Source organism: Cajanus cajan, chromosome 3, assembly GCF_000230855.2.
Source record: "Cajanus cajan strain Asha chromosome 3, NIPB_CcT2T_4, whole genome shotgun sequence".
Lineage (NCBI taxonomy): Eukaryota > Viridiplantae > Streptophyta > Magnoliopsida > Fabales > Fabaceae > Cajanus > Cajanus cajan.
The window spans coordinates 71,867,381-71,888,618 of NC_138519.1; the positions used below are offsets into that span (position 1 = coordinate 71,867,381).

A 21,238-nucleotide genomic window follows, 5' to 3' on the forward strand; every position below is an offset into this window, starting at 1 on the left:
GCTTGTTGATAATTACTGCATGCTACATGATAGAACATGAAAAATAGAGGTGTATGACTAAATAAAATATAGAGGTTTATATTAGAAAATCTATAGAGGTTTGTAGTGAAAGATTATAAACGTTTCACAAAAAACTCCACCGGACACAGTAATAGTTAGATATATACATATATACTCACCGATTAGTGGAGTTTTCTGAACAAAAAAGCATGCAGCTATGATAATGGATGAAGACAAATTAACCCCTCCACCTGTAGCCATACATTGGTGACACCAGGGGACAGTAATGTAGAAAATAAGTTTATTCATTATTAAATTGGATGATTCCATCTGTATATAAATAAACTAGTAAAGTATGCACTATGCAGCAATAAAAGGCTAGTCAACCAGCACATGCAAGCCACACCCTGCCACTAATTTTCCTAGGGAAAACTCCATTTTCTGCTGCTCCTGCTCCATAAACTTCTGTCACCAAACATTTCAAAGTTGAAGTCAAACCACAAGAAACCTCTAGGGAATTAGCTTCTCATCTCTCATGCAATCAATCCAATACAATATTGAACTCAATGTATTGTACCTTGCAGCAAAACCAAGTTCATCAACTTTATCCCTACTCCCAAAGAGTTTCAAAGGGAAACGGAACAATGCATCTAAAAACTCCCAATTGGCCAAATTTTCCAAAGTGGTGTGAACCAAACCATTTGCCTCTACAATCTCCTCCCAAACTTGATGCTTCCCAGCCATGGCTTTTGAGAACCAAAAATTCTCCACAAGGATATCCTGTGGCACTTGCACTCCCAATTTCTTCCCAACAATAGGCCAAACCTCCTTCCAAATGAAACATGGTCCATTAATTGAATTAAAGGCTTGGCCATTGTTGGAAACTATGTCACCTTTTGTGGCTGCCCAAATGTGCTGATCAGCCACAAGCCTAGCATCTGATCCATCAATATAAGCCTCCTCCCAACACTTCTTTGTCCCACCAAACACAAAAGGGAGCCTCAAATGTTTACAAATAGCCCCATAAACACACAAACTCCCCATGAAATTATAAAATGATCTAACAGAACTACCCAACAATAAACCAGGCCTATGCACAGACCAAGACACCTTACCACTCAATTTCTCCATGAGCAAATCCTCCAAGGCATAGTAGAAATTAAGGGATCTTCCCATCCTGGGGAAATCTTCATGGTAGCAATAGTGGAGCTTCAGCTTCTCTTCATCAAAGGGTGCCATCAGTGACACATAGTGCTTGGTCCCTGTCTGAAGGGAAACATGCTTTAGACCTTTGGCTATTGAGAGCATGGAATTCAAAGCATTTGACATCATGGCCTTGTTCTGCTCACAACTTTCTTGTGTCTCTAGTGGGAACTGGCTAGCCCACGTGACCCAAAACACATGAGTCACATCATGAAGGTCACACAGCTTCTTTTGAGTCTCCAAAGGGTTCAGCAAGTTGCAAGAGATGAAATGGTAGCAAGGACTTTTAAGGGTTGGTGGTGTTTCAGGGTTTCTAGCTATGCCATAAACCTTCCAAGAAGGTTCCAAAAGCAACCTCCTAGCTAATTCTCTCCCAACAAGTCCTGTGACCCCGAAGATTATAGCAACATTTTTTGTCTCCTCTATGGTTGCCATTGCCATATGGGGGGCTCTAGATGATGCTGACCCTCCCTTGCAAACTGAAACCATTTTATACTAATGAATGTGGTGGCTCATTGTGTGTATTTGGAACATGGGGTTGCAATAATGTGGACTTTCGAACTGTTCTAACACCCATCAACTTGTTTATAAGCTCTTCTTTTGAGGAGTGTTTCTGGGCTGGCACAGTTGTAACTTGTAAGGTAGCGGTTTGAGTTTAAAATTCCAAGTAAGATAGATGCTAATTGTTGTGAAGATAAGAGACATGAGTGTGTTATTTTATAGAGTTCTTTAAAGATGCCTACAAATATGTACTTTTATGACTAGAATTATGTAGTATGGTTGGTAAATAATGATATGCCCAAGTATTTGATTAGGGTTTCGATCCTCAATTTTGTGTATATAAAAAAGGATAATACTTAGTTACACCATCATAGTTATGGTTAGTGTTATTCATTAAACAAAATTTAAGTTTTATCTCAATAACCAATAATTATCTTTAATGAAATCCTTTACTAGCATATTAGCAAAATGTTACTTCAATTTTAACAACATCAACAATATTATTCATATTATACTTGAGTTTTGTCTTATAGAAAAATCAATATTAAAAAGAGTTCGATCTTTTGAATCAAATTTTTTAATTAGTCTTTGACTCTACTCTAAGGGTAGTATTTAAAAAAATGTAAATTATTATTGAATAATTTTGACCAAACCCACTTCGTCATTGGAAATAGTTTGAGGCATTAAGGAGTGTTAAGTTCCAAACTCAACCAGCAAGTTGTGCCTATGGCCGTTGCAATGCTGGCGTTGCGGTTACAAGCAAGTTAAAATAACATAAATATTAACGTGTTATATTATATCAATAATAACTATCTTAGCTACCTAATGCCTAAGGAACTCCTTTAATAAATATATGGTCAAACCATTCATGAAGGTCGGTCTTCCTCTTCTTTATAGTCTAGAAATTATTTTAAAAGATTGTAGCTGTAAGGGAAATCTTCGATGCCGATGAGCAAAGTGGAGAAAAATGAAGTAAACCTAAATTAAATTAGTTTCTTATTATCAATGATTCTAGCTAGATTGATTGAATATAATGTGTGAGTTGTTGTACTCCCTTTAGTATAAGTTTAATTTTGATACATAAAAAAAATAGTTTCTGATTTATGTCAAATTCTCAATTTTAAAACTCTTATAAAAGCTTTTATAATATAAGAATGTTTAACTCTAATGTATTTTTTTTTGTCTCCAGTTATGATTCACACAATGTTCTAAAACTTATATCTAAAGACTAATTTATATTTGTAAAACATGATTTTTGTAAATCAAATATTATTTTAATGTATATATATATATGGAATTATGGAAAAATGAAACATAAGAATTTTTTAAATAAAAAGTTATATACAAAGACTAATTTAAATCTATGTATAAGTTTTGATTTATTTTTCTTTAATTTTTTAATTCATTTTATTCTCTTTCTTTATAAATACTTGTTAAAAAGTTTGTTCCTCGGGGTGAATTTTAAACATAGGTTAGTCCTACATTATGTGGACAACTTTATTGTCTTAAAAGATTACAACAAAATAGGTGTGAATGTATAGGTTTTTATGATTCCAAGAGTAGGATGATTCTTCCTTTCAATTTGGAGGAAACCGTGTACCCTCATTTTGTGGGAATTCTTTTTTCTTTATATAACTGATTTTGTGGGAATTTTAATACGGACAAGCATTAAGCTAAATTAACTGATAAAAAAAATCACTGGAACTAGTCCAGTAGTTAGGTAGAGAGAGGATGGGATAATTAGAAATATGAAGATGTAGGTTTATTATAATTATCTTTTTAATCTTTTCTATCTTAAAAAAAACTAATCCAAAATTATTATGTACAAATAATTGAAACACTCCACCCAATTTTTTCGGACAATTAAAAATTAAGATGAAAGAGTAAAGTGTTATTTTATAAATATTGTTTCAGTTAAAATTTTTATTTTTTTTCGTGTAGCAATGAAGTATTGGGCGTAACATTATAGCGGAACTATTATAATATAGTTAGTGACTATTTAAGTAATTAGTGGTTATAGTTAGATGCACATGCGATCACTTAGTGGGTTAATTATTATTCTTAGTCTATATAAGCCTTTGTTTTAGACTTGTCCTATATGATTTTGTTCATTCTATTAAATTCAGATTTTCAATATCTATTATAATATAGTTGAGTTAGTTGATGATTAGTTTAAATAGTTAGTGATTATAGTTAGAAGCGCATGTGATTAGCTAGTGATTAAATATTTTTCTTTGTGAGAATTTTTTATTTGCAAGACAGCAGTGACGTCTCGTCTCTTTGAAGAGGTCCTTCTTCACTTTAAAAAAAGTAATTCATGTATTTATATATTTATTTAAAAAAAAATAAAACAAAATTAAAACAGAGATAACAGACTAAGGAAGTTCTTTGTCAAGAAGATTAACAACTTGGAGAGAAAAAACTGGAATTGGAAAAAAAAATGATTATGAGAGAAAAATCACAAACTATCATTAAAAATTTATTAAATCTTATATAACTACTTTACAAATCATACTAGTAATATTTTTTTATAAGTCTATAATATAGAATTATTTTATATTAACAATGTATGATGATTGAATAAATTATATATATATATATAGGCCTAGGATTTTACAAAGTAGATTAACTTTGATGATGCCGATTAATAAACAGAATCAAATCGTAAAGAGAAAACATAAAAGAGTGTTTCTCCATAAAGGCAAGATTCTTTATTTACTAGCTATTTTCTACATTGAATGAAAAATGATATGATTATGGAGTAAGCGAGAAACATGGAAAAGGCAAAGAAAAGGAAAAGGGAATTGAAATAACCCAAAATGTCACACTGTATATACCTTATTATAGGGAAAACATTAAAATCTATAGTCTATGGTTTTTGTGACTTAATTTGTGGTGGACCTCCAAGCCTTGGTTTCAAAGACACCGCTTCCACCTAAAAATAAAAGGGGATGAAGCTCTCCATCCATCCCAATTCATGGTCTACCTCAGAATTTGACCCTACTCTATGCATCATCTGAAACACCCATAATTATCAGAGTTAAATCCACCATCATTTGATTTCAAACTCGTAATAAAAACTGGTAATTAGTTTTTGCTTTTGAATATAAACTTACCAATGAAATAAAGTCATTACTTTATTGTTTATCCATTTTTGTAGTGAAAGATTATAAATGTTTCACAAAAAATTCCACTGGACACACTAATAATTAGATATATACATATATACTCACCGATTAGTGGAGTTTTCTGAACAAAAAAACATGCAGATATGATAATGTAACAAAGGAAAAGAACCAGTCCTTTCATGTAGTGTGAAGTTCCATCCTAGATAATAAAATAAAATAAAATCATATTAGATAAAATAAATAAATAAATAAGTGAAAAGATAATGTGATCATATATAATATATATATATGCAGAAGGTGTTATGCATAGTTTACCTGCAAAGTGAATGCTGTCACGATAATTGTCAAAGCAAGACACCCAGTTTCAAGGAGCTTGAAATCCAAGTCCATTTCTATGCCCATTGTCCATGCAACAACCACGCTTAATGGAACCTGACATTTATAATTAGATAAGCAAAATTTGCTCTCATCGCATTATTGTCCAAATTTCAGGCATAATGTAAAATGTAAAAGGAAATATCCTTACTCGTAGTTTTTTTCACTCATATGTTACAATTTTACAAATTTTATCACATAATTTTTAAAATTATATATTTTGTTACCTAATTTTTCAAATTTTATACTTTTTATTACTCTGTTAATTAATTATTAATGTTACGCATTAATTGTCGATATGATACAATTATATCACATCATTATTGTATTTCATATCAACAATTTATAATAACATAATATGTTTCTTTGGTTGGAGTTAGATTCTCTGCTTGTCATTAAGATATTCCATGATTATTTTGATGCTTTCGTATACATTGACTGAATATGCTTGAGTTAATTAAATATGAGGTTTAGATTCCCTTATGTTTATAGGGAGAGTAATAGTTGTGTTGATAGTTTAGCCAGACTTAATTTTAGGCATTTCGATTCTTTTTTGTGATATGTCATCCCTCCTTATATTGTATAGTCTTACTTTAGGGAGAGGTATGGTCTTCATATTTTTGTACTTGTTTTTTCATTTCTTTTTAGTATTATATAATCTTTTCAATATACTGTAGATGATTGTTATGAGATGAGGTACTAGCCTAGTTAAAATCTCTTTCTTATATTGTGATGTTTTAACATTTCTATTTTTTTTTTTTTTGGAAACATAATATGTAGAATCAACAATGAATTTGATACACAAGTTAGACAACTAACTAAATAAAATTTTGAAAATTGATAATAAAATGTGCAATTTCAAGAATTAAAATAGCAAAATTCACAAATCTTATAACATAAGTGATAAAAAAAAATACAATTAAGCCAATAAAACAATACTTTAGCAGTTCAACCTTACCACAAACATAGAAATTTGAGTTGCAGATCCCATAGCAACACCCAATGATATGTCCTGCATGATAATTTCAACCATACTGATATAGATTTAAAATTAATATTGACAAACTTAAAAAGCCTTTCAAAAAATTGAAACTTATGCTTTACAAAATAATTGATATATAAACCTTACCAACTTGTTCTTAAAAGCAAATATGATTGAGCCAGCATGTTCTGCAGCATTCCCCACAATTGGTAACAAAATTATGCTGATGAAACTAATAGAAATGCCCCAAGAATCTGAAGCAGCCTAGTTAAGCATAAAAGGGTTGACAACCATTAATCTAATCTCCACTTAATTCAAGCTATTGAAATTTCTGAATTTATGCACTTTAAGAATAATATAATTATCAATATGTACCTCAATGGTTGCAACAATATATTCAGAAAGCAGAGATATGATAAGTGTCATACCAACCAACCAAGTAAATGCACTCCAAAATCCTATCACAGCCTTCTCTCCATCTTCACTTTCATCTTCCTGTGACCAAATCCCATGGATAATTATCATTGTATTGAAAACTTACTACTAAGTCAAGTTATATGAGCATTTTTTTCTCTTTTTTTTTTATTGTCTTTGACACTAATGATATTTGATATCAAATAATCTATTTTAGATTTTAATTATTTTTTAATATTTACTGGTTTCACTAATAATTAATCTTTGTTAGAAGGTTTGACTAATCACTTTTAGTGAAATTTTTCTTTAACCTTTTTTTTTTCATTCACAAGATTCGAATATAATACTTTGTTTAAAAAATCAAATTTAGTATTACTCAAATCAACAACTTATTGGTGGATTCCAACTCATTTATTTAATTTAAGAAAAAAAGCAAGTTCCTAATTACTTGATACAAAATGAGTTATATGATAATTTTTAACATTCCTTTCATTGTTACTAATTTTACTTGTTAAATTAATTATTCTTTCTCATAATATCATCCTAAATTATTATTAACAAATAGATGAAAGAAAATAATAATCTTATAAAATTGACTTTATAATCAATTTTTTATTAAAAATAGTGCAACATAAAAATCACTTTTTATATAATATTATTAAAAGTATAAAGAAAAAAGAGGTAATTAATATTACATCAAAAAGTTGATATGATTTTTATTTTAATATTTTTTTTATATGATTTTTATTTTAAGATTTTTTTTTCTTCTAATGCGTACTTGTTAAGTACAAAATGGAGGGAGTATTTATGATTAGGATAAAATTCTAAGACAAAAAAAAAATGTGTAAACAATTAAACTTGGTTATGTGAAGGCTCCAACGGTTTGTTTTCTGTTTTTCCTAAAAATAATTTAAACACTTGTTTGTAACCCTTTAAAATAGTGTATATCACTATATTAGAGAATCCTATATTTAATATCTAAGTTTGTTATTTGCCTCAAGGTCAATGTGTTCATGAAATTTAAATTGTCTCTCTGCTCCGCCGAAAACTATCACCTAATCTTCGTCCGAATACTTTTTCTTCATTCATTTATTGATTATTAAAAAAATCCACATGATAAGCATGTGCAATATAAAATTGTCATTTGGTATATTTATGTTTTTTCTCACATGTCAGTTTTATGAAGAATTGAAATTAATAAAAGAACATATGGGGTGATTACGAAAAAGACTAGAAAAGTAAAATAATATGTTTTTTTTCTCTTAGGAAATCTATGTATATATCATGAGGTGACTCATAAAATCAACCCATATCACGAGTCACGAGATAAAAAAAGGTCTATTAAACCTATTACTAATGCATCAATGCACATTTATTTTTCGGGAAAAAAATTATTGCCTAACAGTTACAGCACTAGCATTAGCAAAAGTGCTCGTCTAAACCTTTCTTTTTCTTGTTTTCGTTCATTATAAGAAAAAGAGACCCAAGTTATATACATTTGTTCATAAACTTTGTTCTAAAAACTATACCATGAAGACAGAGATGAGAAGAGAAAGAGAAAAAGAAGAGATGAGAAGAGGTAACCAAATAGACTGAATTAAGGGTATCACCTCTTGTGCATCAAAAATTTGTCGATGCGTTTTCAACTGGAAGAAGATGTATGCAGCATATGCAATAAGCATAACAATGCTGCTTGCTCTTGACAATTGAAGAGTAGAAGTGGCAATAGAAGCATATTCCCCTGCTAAGGCATATCTGAACATTAGTGGCAGCAAATGGCACAGCAACCCCAGCAACAAAAGCAGTGAGTTTACATCTGCCTGTTTCTGTTCATCATTCAATCACCAAATAACAAAACAAATTCAGGGTCAGCAACAATAAACAGTGACAAAATTTCCATGATATGGAATCAAGAAGTGAATAAGCCTTATGTAGTGTACCCTATCATATAATTGTTCCTTCCTAAGGTTGGCTAAGCCTCCACATAGAAGTGAACTTCCAAGAACTAGTAGAAGGTTTGAGAGAATAGAACCCAGCAGGGAGAACTTCACAACATTTACTTTGTTTTGGTAAAGTGCTAACAAAGAAATGATCATCTCGGTTGCATTACCACACGTTGCATTCAGAAGCCCTCCAACTGAAAATATTCAGTCACACAATGTTACTAAGAAAAGCTTAATTAGTGTTGCATTCTGTTTTTCAATTACCATGATTCTTTACTTAATTACCTAATTCACTTTGTTTAATTTTCTATCCATTAGCATTCTATTGTATCTGAATCAAGATGAGATTAAAATGATTTGATTTTTACCTGTGGGGCCAGTGTAATACGCAATTTGCCTTCAATTTTGAGTGAAAAATCAAATAGATTCAAAGGAATTAGAAACATGAACTATAATATAATGTTGAGATAGGAAGTGACGTGCAAACTTACTCAGTAAGGAAGCTGACACGTTCAGCTAGCGGGGTGAGTCCAAGTAAGCTCAAAGCAAAAATCCAAGGCTACATATGGCAAACAAAGTAATTAATTAAATATAAATGTAACTAATTACCGCAGTGCTTACATAAACATGTTCTATGACTTCTGTCTAATGTGTAGTTTAGATAGCTTGTGCAACCACTATTTCCTGATACAAAAGATTATTATATGGTCTGGGACCATCATGTCACTTGATCACTATGTAATACGTAATTGAGTTGTATTAACTCTTTTGAGTATATTAAATTAAAAACCCATTTGTGTCATATAAATATTGACTAGAATCATAAAAATGCGATGTTCGGAGGTACTCTTCTTCAAATATAACATATTCATATAATATTTAAAAGTGCTATCTAAAGTGAGAAAAGAAAAACACTTCTATAAATGATCTCAAAGAACTCTTAATTTTCATATAAACATGTTGTGATATCATGCCAAATTTGAGTTTAAACTTGACTTAACCTTGAAAAATTAATTGTAAAGTGTGAATAACCCCACTTAAATACATTATTTAGATTTTATCATCAGTTGAAGTAAAACTTAGACTTTTTTTTAATATTTCTCTTCAAGTCCAACACTTTTGAGTTGGTCCTAAATTAATATGGTAGTTGACTCGTTAATGAATATAGAATAGCCTATGATACCGTTTTTCATAAATAAATTAATAGCATTCCTATAAAAAAAAGTGATTCCATCAGTACTTATACATCTCTAATGAGAATACAGCTATCACAAATAACTGTCTTAACAAACTCAAAACTTTGATATCAGCAAACTATTAAAAGCTATTTTACATCCCAACATTAATATTAGGTCTTATTATTAATTATAACTATCTCGTGTCATAACATTCTCGTATCAATTAACAATCCTCATCCCGAATCAGATACTAGCATTCCTATGTAAGCTAATTAACACATTGACATGGTATTTACACAAGAAGTAACATGAAAATAATGAAACAGTTTGTTTCATACTTACCCTTCCGAGGCTATAAAAATCTGCCACAACAGCTAAAGGGACAGCCGGAAAAAGCACTGCAAGCTTAGTACCAAAAATGACCTTTTGCAAATTTGCTCTGAAATTCCTAAGCAATTGGAAACGACCTTTTGTCACCAGAAATGGCCACTTTTTTGTCACCATTGAAGATGTAAGGTTCTGTGCCTGTGGTGGTGGTGCTATGTTCAAGTCCTCCTCCATGGTATGGTGTGCCATATGAGAGAAACGAAATTAAGACTTGTTAATATGACTAGTGAAGATGTGAATGAGGTAAAATATGTATAGTATCTAAGGAACTAGAAGGCTATTATATAGTTGGGTTGTTAATTAGTTTGGTTATAGTAAGAAGTTTATGGTATACTATTGCCTCTATTATACGTACAATGATAGATTCGTACATTCATTTGTGAGACGAGATTAATGATCAGAAACTGCCATTGTATATACGTACCGGGTATAGTTCTTATGAAGAATTGAAGCTTTGAAGTTTCGAGGAATTTTCACATGTTCTTGTTAGCATGAGTAGTTTACACTGCGATCGCATAAGCGATGATGGGTCTGTTATTATTGGATGTTAGTAGTGAGGTGATATTGGGGGGTGTTTAACTTTTGTTGTTTGCACATATGTAACATATAAAAGTCACTACAAATTAATATGAGCTTAAAAATTTGGTAAATTAAATTTGGACTTTTCATTTACAAAGCAGTGTGATATGATCATGAAAAATGCTTCATAATAATTACCACAAATCCCGTATGAATTCATGCTTTTTATTGTACAGATATTAATTAAAAAAAGTAAAAATCAAGAAACTTGACGGAAATTAACAAGAAATTACTTTATATTTGGATTTTGTACAACAAACTTATAATAATAACTATTTTTCTATTATTGTTTTTATCCTTCAAGTATTACAGTTGTACAATTTTGATCCTTTAAATTTTAATTGAGTAATTTTATATTCAAATTAATATTTTATATAATATTTTGAGTTTGAATTAATGATATCAAAAATATGGTTGAAAAAATCACTAGTAGTAGAAGATTAAAATAATATACACAAAATCTTAAATTTAAATTTTATTATTATTATCATAATTGAGATATAAAATTATATTAAAAATAATCAATTAAATTTTTAATCATAAACTTATCAAAATTAAATATTTTACATCAACGATATATAGAGAGAGAGAAAAAATTTAAGTATGAGCATTTTAACTATTGAAGGATTAAAGGGGTTACAGGTAAAAAAAATACATTAAAACCAAATCACACTAATTTTGCAATTATGAAAAACATTTTATAAAATAAAAGAAAAATTATAAATAAAAAATAATTCCACAATGACGTAGGCTCCAAATTAAGCATGAAAACCCGTATAGCGTTGGCTGATACATAACAAGTAAATTTTGGGAGTTTTAACGTAGAAAACGTATGTCGGCACTTCGTTATTTGATACTTTGCTTCTTCTTAAAGATATTCAGTAAGGCAAGAAGTTTCCTACCGTAGTACTGTATACAATGCACCATGCATCTGGGGAAAATACAATGGATTAAATGTATTTAAGTGGCACAATCTCTAGGTTGTTTAAATTTAGATTTAACATAGTATGATTAAAATTTGATCACAATGAATTTCATATGAAAACTAGCATTTTTCTTTATTTGTTTATTTTTATCTCGTTGGTAAGTGTATTAAATTATACAAATAATTTAACGATAAGTATAAATATCATTTATATAATATATAATATTATAAATCAATGTAGATCCCTGTTACGTTCCCATCAAAACCTTCAGGTTAGGTTTATTAGGAGACAAGCCAATCGGGTCGCCCACACTTTAGCAAGGGTGGCTAGATCTTCTGCTAGTCACCACTTTTTCGATTTTATTCCTCCATGTATTGCATCTCTTATCATTAATGAAATGAGTTAAGTTCATTTGCTTCAAAAAAAAAAACAAGGGATTCATGCAATATTTGGCAAAACTCACTTATTATATTAAACTAAATTATTAAAAATGAAAATATTGATCGATTGGGAAATTAAAGTGTTCAAACAAAGATAAATGTTATAATAAGTTTTTTTAGTATTTTTACAAACACTTAAAATATAAAAATTGGTTTTAACACAATAAATAAGTTTTATGACTTTAATTTCACCAAATCATCTTCTCATGTTTATAAATAAGCTTTAATCTAGCTACAACTAAAAAATAAATTGTCATTCAACTCACAAAGATACTCAAACCTTAATCATTTACAATTTAGACTCTAAACTTCTTGATTAAGTTATCAATTTCTCGCAAAATTTAACCAAGAACTTAGCTTTAAGAACAAGAGTTCTCTCTTGATGATTTATCAAGTTTTTCACTTGTTTTCTTTCAATGTTTTCCATCCTTTTCCTTTTATCTACAAAATAACATTTAAAAAAATTGTAAATTACTTAAAAAAACATGAGTTATAAACCAAAGTTAACTTACAAATTAAGATAAATTTTGGTCAAATCAATGGCTCAAATCAAAGAAAAATAAAGATAAGTGTTTCAAATTATACCAAAAGATTAAAGCAAACATGACACTTATCATTTACTATAAAAGAGCATTCCCATCAAACATGAGACTACTTAATTAACCGGCATAAGTCACTTGTCTTGTCATTGCATCAACCAAATTAGTATATGAAAACTAGGCTTTTTCCTTTTTTATGCAACTCATTTAGCATATAAATAATTTTAAATCATTATATATCGATCATTCTTATTAATCATTTGACGTAAAAAGTATTGCAACAAAAAAATTTTTATATAATGATATACACTAATAGCGATACAATAAATGTTACTAAAAATTATTTTTACATATACTTTAGATACAATATATGTTAGTACATTATTAAAAATATAAGTATAAATTATAATGACATACATGTATTATTAAATCTCATTTAAAATCAATACTAAAATTATATTTAGTTATATGTCAAATAGATTTATTGTAGTGTATCTTATAGTTTTTTTTTAAAATATTAAATATATTTATTCTTTTAATGCATTTTTATTGATCTAATATGTATATTTTTTTTTTATTTTAGTTTTTATATTAAAAAAATCAAAAGAATCCTTATAACATATATTTTTGGTTTTGGTCTTTGACGTTAATGAGTACTCCACGTTACTTCTTAGGTCGCACGCATTGTGGTCTTCCGTGAGCTACATCAACACCTAATGAACAAATTAACGTCGACACATTTTCAATTACCTCTTGGGGTCTTCATGGGGTTTTTTCAAAAAACCGATCCAAATCGAACCGAACCATTTTATAAAAGTGGATCGGTTAACCGATCCATTTTTTATAAAGTGGACCGGTTTGGTTTTCTTAAAATATGGATCGGTTTTTTTGAAATTGGATCGGTTCGGTGCGGTGCAGTTATCCACTTTTTTACTCATATATGGATCGGTTTTTTTAGAAAACCAAACTAAACCGAACCGATCCACTTTGTAAAAATGGATTGGATAACTGAACCGGTTTATAAAGTGGTTCGGTTCGGATTTTTTTTCAAAATGGATCGGATTTTTTAATATGGATCGGATCAGTTATGGATCGGTTCGGATCAATTTAGATTTTTTGCATTTACCTCTATTGTCTCAAACAATAAGATTTTGAGACAAGTGTTTTTGAAGTTAAAATAAAGACGGAAATCCCACTTCTACAATTACCTTAATGATTATTTTAAGATTTGATTATTTTTTATTCCTATAATTTTATAAAATTTATCTTTTAATTTTTATAATTAAAAATATTTGATTTTAGTTATGTCGTTTTTGTTTCCTTTTATTTTCTGTTATATATTTTATAGAATCAAAAATAATTTAAAATTTATGAAATTATAAGAACTAAAAGAGAAGAGATATATAAAGACTAAAATTGAATATTTTAATTATAGAAATTAAAAAATAAAATTGATAAAATTATATATATATATATAAGAAAAGAAAAATTAAACTTTATTTTAATATGGAATTGCATGGGAGTAGCTTGTAAAAGCTTCATTCCCCTTATATGTGAATTGGGAATAGAGTTCTAGTTTTCTTTGTCTCCTTAAAACCCATGTAAATGGGATGAAGGCCAAAAGGATCACGGGAAAGCTAGGCTTTCATGGATTTTTTGTTCGTCATGTTAGGGGCCAACCAAGTGGCATTTGGTGTTTGAGAGATGACTTGGTTTTGGGTGAAGATGTCATGATGAATACCAAACCAATGTAGGCACGTCATAGTAAAATTTTGCAACTCTTTTTTTATTGTGTATGGCAGATTGTAATTTGTTGAAAAAGTTCATTTGGAGAATTTTATTTGGACATCCTTTAAGGTCGATGAACCATGGTGTGTTATGGAGGATTTCAATTTGACCATGAGAGGAAATAAGGTAGGGGCCTTGCACCTTTAACCATATGCATCATGACAAGAATGCCTTGCCAACATTTGATTTAAGCTAAATACACAATTAGAACAATATTTTCTACTTCTCTGAAAAATGTGTTAAGTTCATTCAAATTAACTCAAGGATAAGATTACTAAAATTCAAACTTTAAGTCCATATCACAGATTATTTGTTATTAATTTTTGTAAAGCGAAAACATCACATATATTGGCAAAAAGTCCCAAGATATTATTATCTCACTTAAAGTAAATAAGCCACACTCAAAATTTGTTTTAGGTCTCATTAATTGGTGTTTCAATTTCATCTACATATATATTACTTGAGTATAATATTCTCTATCTTTTAACTATTATAAACAACATAATATATAGTGAATTTTCACGTAGTTCAGCTTTCAAAACAAAAAAAAATAAAACACACAATTTCAAATTCAAAATTTGAATTTCCAAATTTGAAAATTGGAAATCTTACCTGTGTATAAGCACACATGTTGTTCATGTAAGGGGAGGTATTTTTCCTATGTTTTTTTCTTCAATAGAAAATTAGCAACTTTACAAAAGCCTTTAACCCAGGTTTTCACCAAAATTTTCATTTTCGTGAGCAATTTTCCCTAATTAGAGGCCCATGCTCCCTCTCTTCCTAACCTCACTATTCTAACTTTCTCTTTCTCACGAAACCTTGCGCTTTTGGTAGTTGACGAATTCCATTGTAAATAAGGGCTTATTCTTTGTCTTTTCCAGCATACATATTGTAAAGGAAAACCATTGTAGATTGATCTCCCGACGTCAATGTAAAATTTACTCATTTTAGATAACCCTTTTTGTCTCCTAACATGCACTACTTTCCTTGCCCTATTAATTTGTGAATACTTCTAAAATAGTTAACTTTGAGAAGGTTGTTTATTACATTGTTCCTTGGGAAGTGGACAGTGCTAAAACTTTCATTTGTACTCTCTCAATTTGTTTATAGTATAGACGAGGCTTTCATAGCCTTCCCAAGAGGTTTCTAACGTGTTTTGGTATTTGTTTTAAACACACAAATATATGGTGATTTATATTATTATTATTAATAATAATAATAATAATAATAATAATAATAATATAAAATATTTACATTGATAGTTCATAAAAATAAATTCGTTTTTTAATTAATATGTTCATAAAGAGTATATTAAGTGATAAGATAAGAGATAAGTAAATTTTCACCATTTAAATCAAATAAATGATTGAAATTACTTAATATTAATTAGTGTTTTAAAATTTGGCTTGGATTAAATGATTTATTATAAAGAGAGATGCTAACAAATAACAATACATTTTTTCAAAGAAGTTAAATTTTATTGAAAAATACAAAAATTTAGTGAATCTCACACCTTATTTAATGACTCTCTCTCATGATTTGTAGTTTTTAATAATTTTTAATCAATGAAAGTATGTGTGTATTAAAGAGTATGTTATTAACCCTTTATCACATATTGATATTGTTAATGATTCAATTTAGCTATTAGATCAAACTTGTATGTGACTCAATGATGACATATCATTGAATCAATATGAAATTGGATTTAATAAAAGTAATTCCCTTTAGACTAATTGAAAACTCATTGTTTGAAGAAGACGATATTTTTCATGTGTAAGTTTCAATTTTTAAATTTTTCACATTTCGTCATATTATATGTTATAAATGAAAAATATATTATACATATATACATGTTAATCGTGTTTTTATTTATATCAATTTATGCATGGAAAATGAGAAAAAATAAGTTTTATTTTTAAAGAAATAAATAATAAATTACTATGATGTACTTCAAACAAATTTATTAAAACACAATAATTGATTATCTTTTTTGTTAAAAATTTTTGGTGATGATTGTTAATGTACTCTAACTAAAATTAAGGTGAGAGTATGTAACAATTTACTACACATATTTATGGGAGGGATTCACTTACTTTGTAAATAAATTTGTTTAGACTTAGACTTACTCAATTCAATAATTTAAATTTTACATTAAGTTAACTATCTAACCATATAACTAAAGATTTTTAATGCATATATCAAATTTGTAAATTTTAAAAAAATTATTTAATATTCTTTCATTAATTCAAATTTATATATATAATATTTTTATGATTTTTCGTTAATTTGAAATTAATAAAATAGTGTATTAAATAGTTTTATTTTTTTTTTTAAATTATAAACTTAATATATGTATTAAAAAAATTTAATTTAATAATTAAATTAATATAAATTCGAATTATTGAATAAAGTAAATTTAAATAAATTTAGTTAAAATAGTAATTGAAATTTTCGTATATAACACGCTCGAATAGGGTGAATTATTTAAATAGAATATTTTAAGTAATATGGAGGTGATATTCGTTTAGGAGTGTATATTTAATATTTAATATTTATATTTATATTTTCATATACATCACTCCTTAATCAAAAGAAAATTAAGCTTACCGTCAACTTTCGTTAAACAAACTTTGTTATAGTAAAGTTATTGTTGGATGAGATGAATGATTCAGTGAATTCTTTAAGGAAAAAAAAAAAAAAAAAACTTGTTAACCTACTTTTTTCAACATGTGTTGCATCACAAATCATTACCATTCGTTTTTTAGTTCATTAATCTAACGGTACGCAAAAGTCTCGCACCGTGGGTCATATGACCGTGTTACCCAAGCTAGCCACCGTCGAAGAAACAGAAACACAGAAGAGAAGAAGAAGAAGAAGAAGAAGAAGAAGAAGGTGAGTGCAGAAAACACTATAACCAATAATGGCGGAAAAATTAGCCCCCGAAAAGCGTCACAGCTTCGTCCACAACGGTAACTTTCAATTTCCCTATCCCTATACTTTTATTTTGTTCTGATTTTCATCAAACAAACCCACGTGTGTGTGGTGTTAGGTCAAAAGGTGTTCGAGTGGGATCAAACCCTTGACGAGGTCAATATTTACATAACCCTTCCTCCCAACGTCCATTCCAAGCAATTCTACTGCAAGATTCAGTCTAAGCACCTCGAACTTGGCATCAAAGGCAATCCTCCGTATCTCAACGTAACCCTAATTTTCCTCCACTTCATTTCCTTTCTCATTTTATCGTTTTTTTTTTTTAATCTTCTCGTGTATTTTTTCCCCTTATTTATTTCTGCGTGATTTTTCAGCATGATCTTACTAGCCCGGTGAAGACAGATTCTTCCTTTTGGACCCTAGGTAAAGGTTTTAAATGGTATTATTTGGCTTTGTAATCAATTGAGCTAGGTTTTTGTTTTCACTATTTAAGATGAAATAAATATGATATATTTGGTGTTGATTCAGTTGAGCTTGTTGGTTGATGCTAATTTTGGAATTTGACCTGCAGAGGATGACATAATGCACATAACACTGCAGAAGAGAGATAAAGGTCAGACATGGGCTTCTCCCATATTAGGTGAGGGTCAGTTGGACGCTTATTCTACTGATCTTGAGCAGAAGCGACTCATGCTTCAGAGATTTCAAGAGGAGGTGAGTTTTGCCTTTCATCACAATGCTTTACCGGGTGTTGGGATTTGGAATTCTTTTGCTGTCCCGTGATATGTCTTGCATGTTTTTCTCAGTGTACTTTGCTGATATGATCTGAATTTTGTAGTAACTCATTTTTAGTCTGCAGATTGAAAAATGATAGTGATACTCTTTTGTTTTACTCTTTTACTAATTGAGTTACCTGTGCGATGCACAGAATTTTGGATGGTTCATTTTTACCTTGCATTTTTCTTGTGTTCAAAGAGAGGTTCATTCTTTTATCATCATAATAATAACTCACTCTACTACATTTTCCCAATAGATGTGAGATGGGCATTCAAAATCATGTAAGTCTTTGGTGAAAGCATTAAAAACATTATACATCAGTACCTTCAACTGTGTAACATTGTAATGCCATCTGCAAGTGTATTGTCTTTTCACATTGTGAGGAAGTTTATAATTGATTTATTTGGGTCCCAGATACACATGGATGTGTTCTGATTATTTCTTTTATGTTATGGATTATTGGCATCTGAATCTTCTGCTTGAGTATTTTCTTCTTGCCAGTCCAACTTGTTTTTCTCCCTACCATTTTGAGATAAACAAACTCCTTATTACTATTTTTTTCCTAGTTATGTGGGCCTCAAGTTTTGATTGTGCTAATGTATCAAATGACTGAATTTTTAGTCTTTGTCTTTGTCAAAGTTTACATTTTTTTTCTGTATTGGATGGATAGAATATCACTTTCATATAATACGAAGTACCTAACTACTAATGTTAAGCTGCAATAGCTGTCATGGGTCCTGACTCCTGAGATATTAAGTCTAATTATTTGATATGATTTGTATACTCAAAACTGTTGTTTATTCTAAACACAGTCAAAAAATAAAGAATTTTGCTCTGTGTTTCTTGTCCTGCTAGTTAGTGCATTCGAATGTTTCATCTGATGGGTTTAACCATCTAACATTCTGGCTTATAGGTTGTATTCCTCCATTTCCAAAGTGTGTTCTTTGGTTGATATAGTTTTTTGCCTAAACTGTGTATAACATTGAGAAGAGGATCTGGTAATTAGCAGGCATATTATTCATTACTGCATACTAGTTATTTGTGGGTGGGTATAATGTGACTGAACACGATGTTAAGATTAAAATTCTACTTATTGCAAGTTGATGTACTCTGATTTTAGTGTTTGTTTGATCTCACCACCAATGTCAACATTGCTTGAATAGTTGGCATGACTTTTAGCTATTAATGAACTTGCGTGTTGCTCCTATTAGACCTTCCAAGAATATTCTTGAACTTGGCAGATGATTTCATTATTAGATGCATTCATTAGATTGAGGTGCACAAGGTTGTTAAATTCGAGATGTTACCAGGGATTGGGAGGGGGGTGAAAGACCGTAACTGAGTTTGTAACTTTGATTGTAAAATCCTACATCCCTAGCTAGAATACTGCTTTGGTTAATTATGGTTTAAATTGCAATTGGATGAGGTTAATGTTCAAGAAAGAATAAAAGAGATAATGGTGAAGTTCATAACTGTTTGTAGCGACAAATAAAGATTGGATTATGCTATTGGTAGCCATTAACAACATTATATAATTTAGTTTTTTAGTGGGACAATATGTTGTGGCTTGTGTGGAACCCATGTTTTAATTTTTCAGATGATGATGATATTATTGCCCCCAAACCACTATTTTTCTCACGATTCTGTTGTGCCTCCTGCAGAACCCAGGTTTTGATTTTTCACAAGCTCAATTTACTGGAAACTGTCCAGATCCAAGGACCTTCATGGGTGGAATCCGATCAGATTGATGATCTTAGGTGCCGTAATTTGTGTTTGCCTGCTATAAGATGAGGATCATATGGTAATAATCTGTGGTATTTGTCTCCTCCTTGTTAGATGTCATTTAGTTAAGGCAGTCTTAATGCATTTCTTCTAATGATTGTCTGACTGTATTGACATCGTGTGGTATTTGATAATCTCTTTGGTGCCCCCTTTTGGCATTTAATATGTATATAAAACAAGGAGCATTTTAGCAAGACGTGGACAATAATAACTTGAGGTCTGTTGTGTACTATTTTAAAGTCTTCTATGGATCACCATACCAGATTGAGGAATGGTCGGTAGGGATATAAAATATCATCCTATCGGTTGTGTCGGGTAATAAAAAAGAAAAGTATTGTCTTCACGACGAGTTGTGGTAAGTACCCAGTAGTCCCTCTAAGATTTTTGATAATTATTTAATATGTGGAGGCATTTGAAACAAATTTTTTTTTTTAACTTTTTCAGGAATTTGGAGTTGAAAAAGTTAGTTTTCCATATTTGGTTTACTAATTAAAAAAATGATATTTCTAGGAAACAGTTTCTTGAAGATGGTTTTTATCTATGATTTCTAAGAAATTATTCTCATGGAAGTCTTGAAAATCTAGCATTTTTTTAGTTAAATTATAAGTTTTATTTTTGTAAAATGTCATCTTATCTTTATTTTCATATTTAATACAATAAAAATCATTGATTTTCTAGTAATTTATAATTATAATAAAGGTGATAGTTATTTTTTGTGTGCACATTTTTTTTCGATTTTATCTTTTTAATCACTACTTAAATTACTCTTTAAAATATCTATACCCTTTGATTAACTACTCACTAATATATAATTTTCATTATTTATTTATTTTTTCAAAAGAGACATAAAATGTTTATTTTTTCTACTACTATATATAAATATTTTAAGAAACATTTATGACTAACTAAATATGTTTTAATCATCTTAGCAATTGTGATTTTTTAGATTTATAATTCTTTGAAATTATAATTTTCAGACATTGAAAAAAAAATCATTTTGCTTTACATCTAAGATTGGATCAGAGAAAAAGTAATTTTTTTTAAAGCATGCACCAGTTTCACATATTGGAGCAAGTATACTAAAATTGAAGGAATAATCTAATTGGATTGATATGAATTATGAACACAACTCGAATATGTTTGCATGTTATGCTATATGTATATGTAAGAAATTAAAAAATAAAAAGAAAAAATACCACACGATAAATAAAGAGATTTGAGTTATATATGAAACCAAAAGTTATGTATCTTAATAATATCGCTTAAGTTTGTCTCATGATATAGATTTCTTTATATTATTATTTTATTATAACAAAAAAGACATTTCAAGACTCTACTAAAAGAAAAGACAGTTAATATTGATGG

The 21,238-nt window shown here is 29.3% G+C and overlaps 3 protein-coding genes across 4 annotated transcripts; 1 reads left to right on the forward strand and 2 right to left on the reverse strand.

The window, feature by feature from the left end:
* Window positions 1-155: 155 nt before the first annotated feature.
* Window positions 156-2,923, reverse strand: LOC109800151 (NAD(P)-binding Rossmann-fold superfamily protein). Of its 2 annotated transcripts, XM_020360890.3 has the most exons (2): window positions 578-2,923; window positions 156-462 (listed from the first exon to the last, which is right to left on the reverse strand). In XM_020360890.3, the coding sequence occupies exons 1-2, from the start codon at window positions 1,690-1,692 to the stop codon at window positions 423-425; spliced, it is 1,155 nt and encodes a 384-aa protein (XP_020216479.1). In that variant the 5' UTR covers window positions 1,693-2,923; the 3' UTR covers window positions 156-422. The 2 variants fall into 2 exon arrangements, with proteins under 2 accessions (XP_020216479.1, XP_020216471.1); XM_020360882.3 differs by having other exon boundaries at window positions 156-2,849.
* A 1,469-nt stretch (window positions 2,924-4,392) lies between these two features.
* LOC109799581 (vacuolar cation/proton exchanger 3) lies at window positions 4,393-10,369 on the reverse strand. Its single transcript, XM_020360167.3, has 11 exons — window positions 10,067-10,369; window positions 9,038-9,105; window positions 8,915-8,943; window positions 8,544-8,740; window positions 8,214-8,429; window positions 6,565-6,684; window positions 6,337-6,453; window positions 6,166-6,219; window positions 5,148-5,264; window positions 4,938-5,031; window positions 4,393-4,720 (listed from the first exon to the last, which is right to left on the reverse strand). The coding sequence occupies exons 1-11, from the start codon at window positions 10,298-10,300 to the stop codon at window positions 4,710-4,712; spliced, it is 1,257 nt and encodes a 418-aa protein (XP_020215756.1). The 5' UTR covers window positions 10,301-10,369; the 3' UTR covers window positions 4,393-4,709.
* A 6,796-nt stretch (window positions 10,370-17,165) lies between these two features.
* Window positions 17,166-20,105, forward strand: LOC109797559 (HSP20-like chaperones superfamily protein). Its single transcript, XM_020357634.3, has 5 exons — window positions 17,166-17,352; window positions 17,433-17,581; window positions 17,689-17,737; window positions 17,886-18,028; window positions 19,753-20,105. The coding sequence occupies exons 1-5, from the start codon at window positions 17,304-17,306 to the stop codon at window positions 19,837-19,839; spliced, it is 477 nt and encodes a 158-aa protein (XP_020213223.1). The 5' UTR covers window positions 17,166-17,303; the 3' UTR covers window positions 19,840-20,105.
* The last annotated feature ends 1,133 nt before the right edge of the window (window positions 20,106-21,238 follow it).

Bases quoted from the DNA above. Each gene is read 5' to 3' on its own strand.
- LOC109800151 (XM_020360882.3), bottom strand. From the start codon at position 1,692: ATGGTTTCAGTTTGCAAGGGAGGGTCAGCATCATCTAGAGCCCCCCAT.
- LOC109799581 (XM_020360167.3), bottom strand. From the start codon at position 10,300: ATGGCACACCATACCATGGAGGAGGACTTGAACATAGCACCACCACCA. The intron at 9,106-10,066 runs GTAAGTATGAAA...TGCCATATGTAG, and splicing joins ATTTTTATAGCCTCGGAAGG to CCTTGGATTTTTGCTTTGAG. The intron at 6,685-8,213 runs GTGATACCCTTA...ATTTGGTCACAG, and splicing joins AAATTTTTGATGCACAAGAG to GAAGATGAAAGTGAAGATGG.
- LOC109797559 (XM_020357634.3), top strand. From the start codon at position 17,304: ATGGCGGAAAAATTAGCCCCCGAAAAGCGTCACAGCTTCGTCCACAAC. The intron at 17,738-17,885 runs GTAAAGGTTTTA...TTTGACCTGCAG, and splicing joins TTCTTCCTTTTGGACCCTAG to AGGATGACATAATGCACATA. The intron at 18,029-19,752 runs GTGAGTTTTGCC...TGCCTCCTGCAG, and splicing joins TTCAGAGATTTCAAGAGGAG to AACCCAGGTTTTGATTTTTC.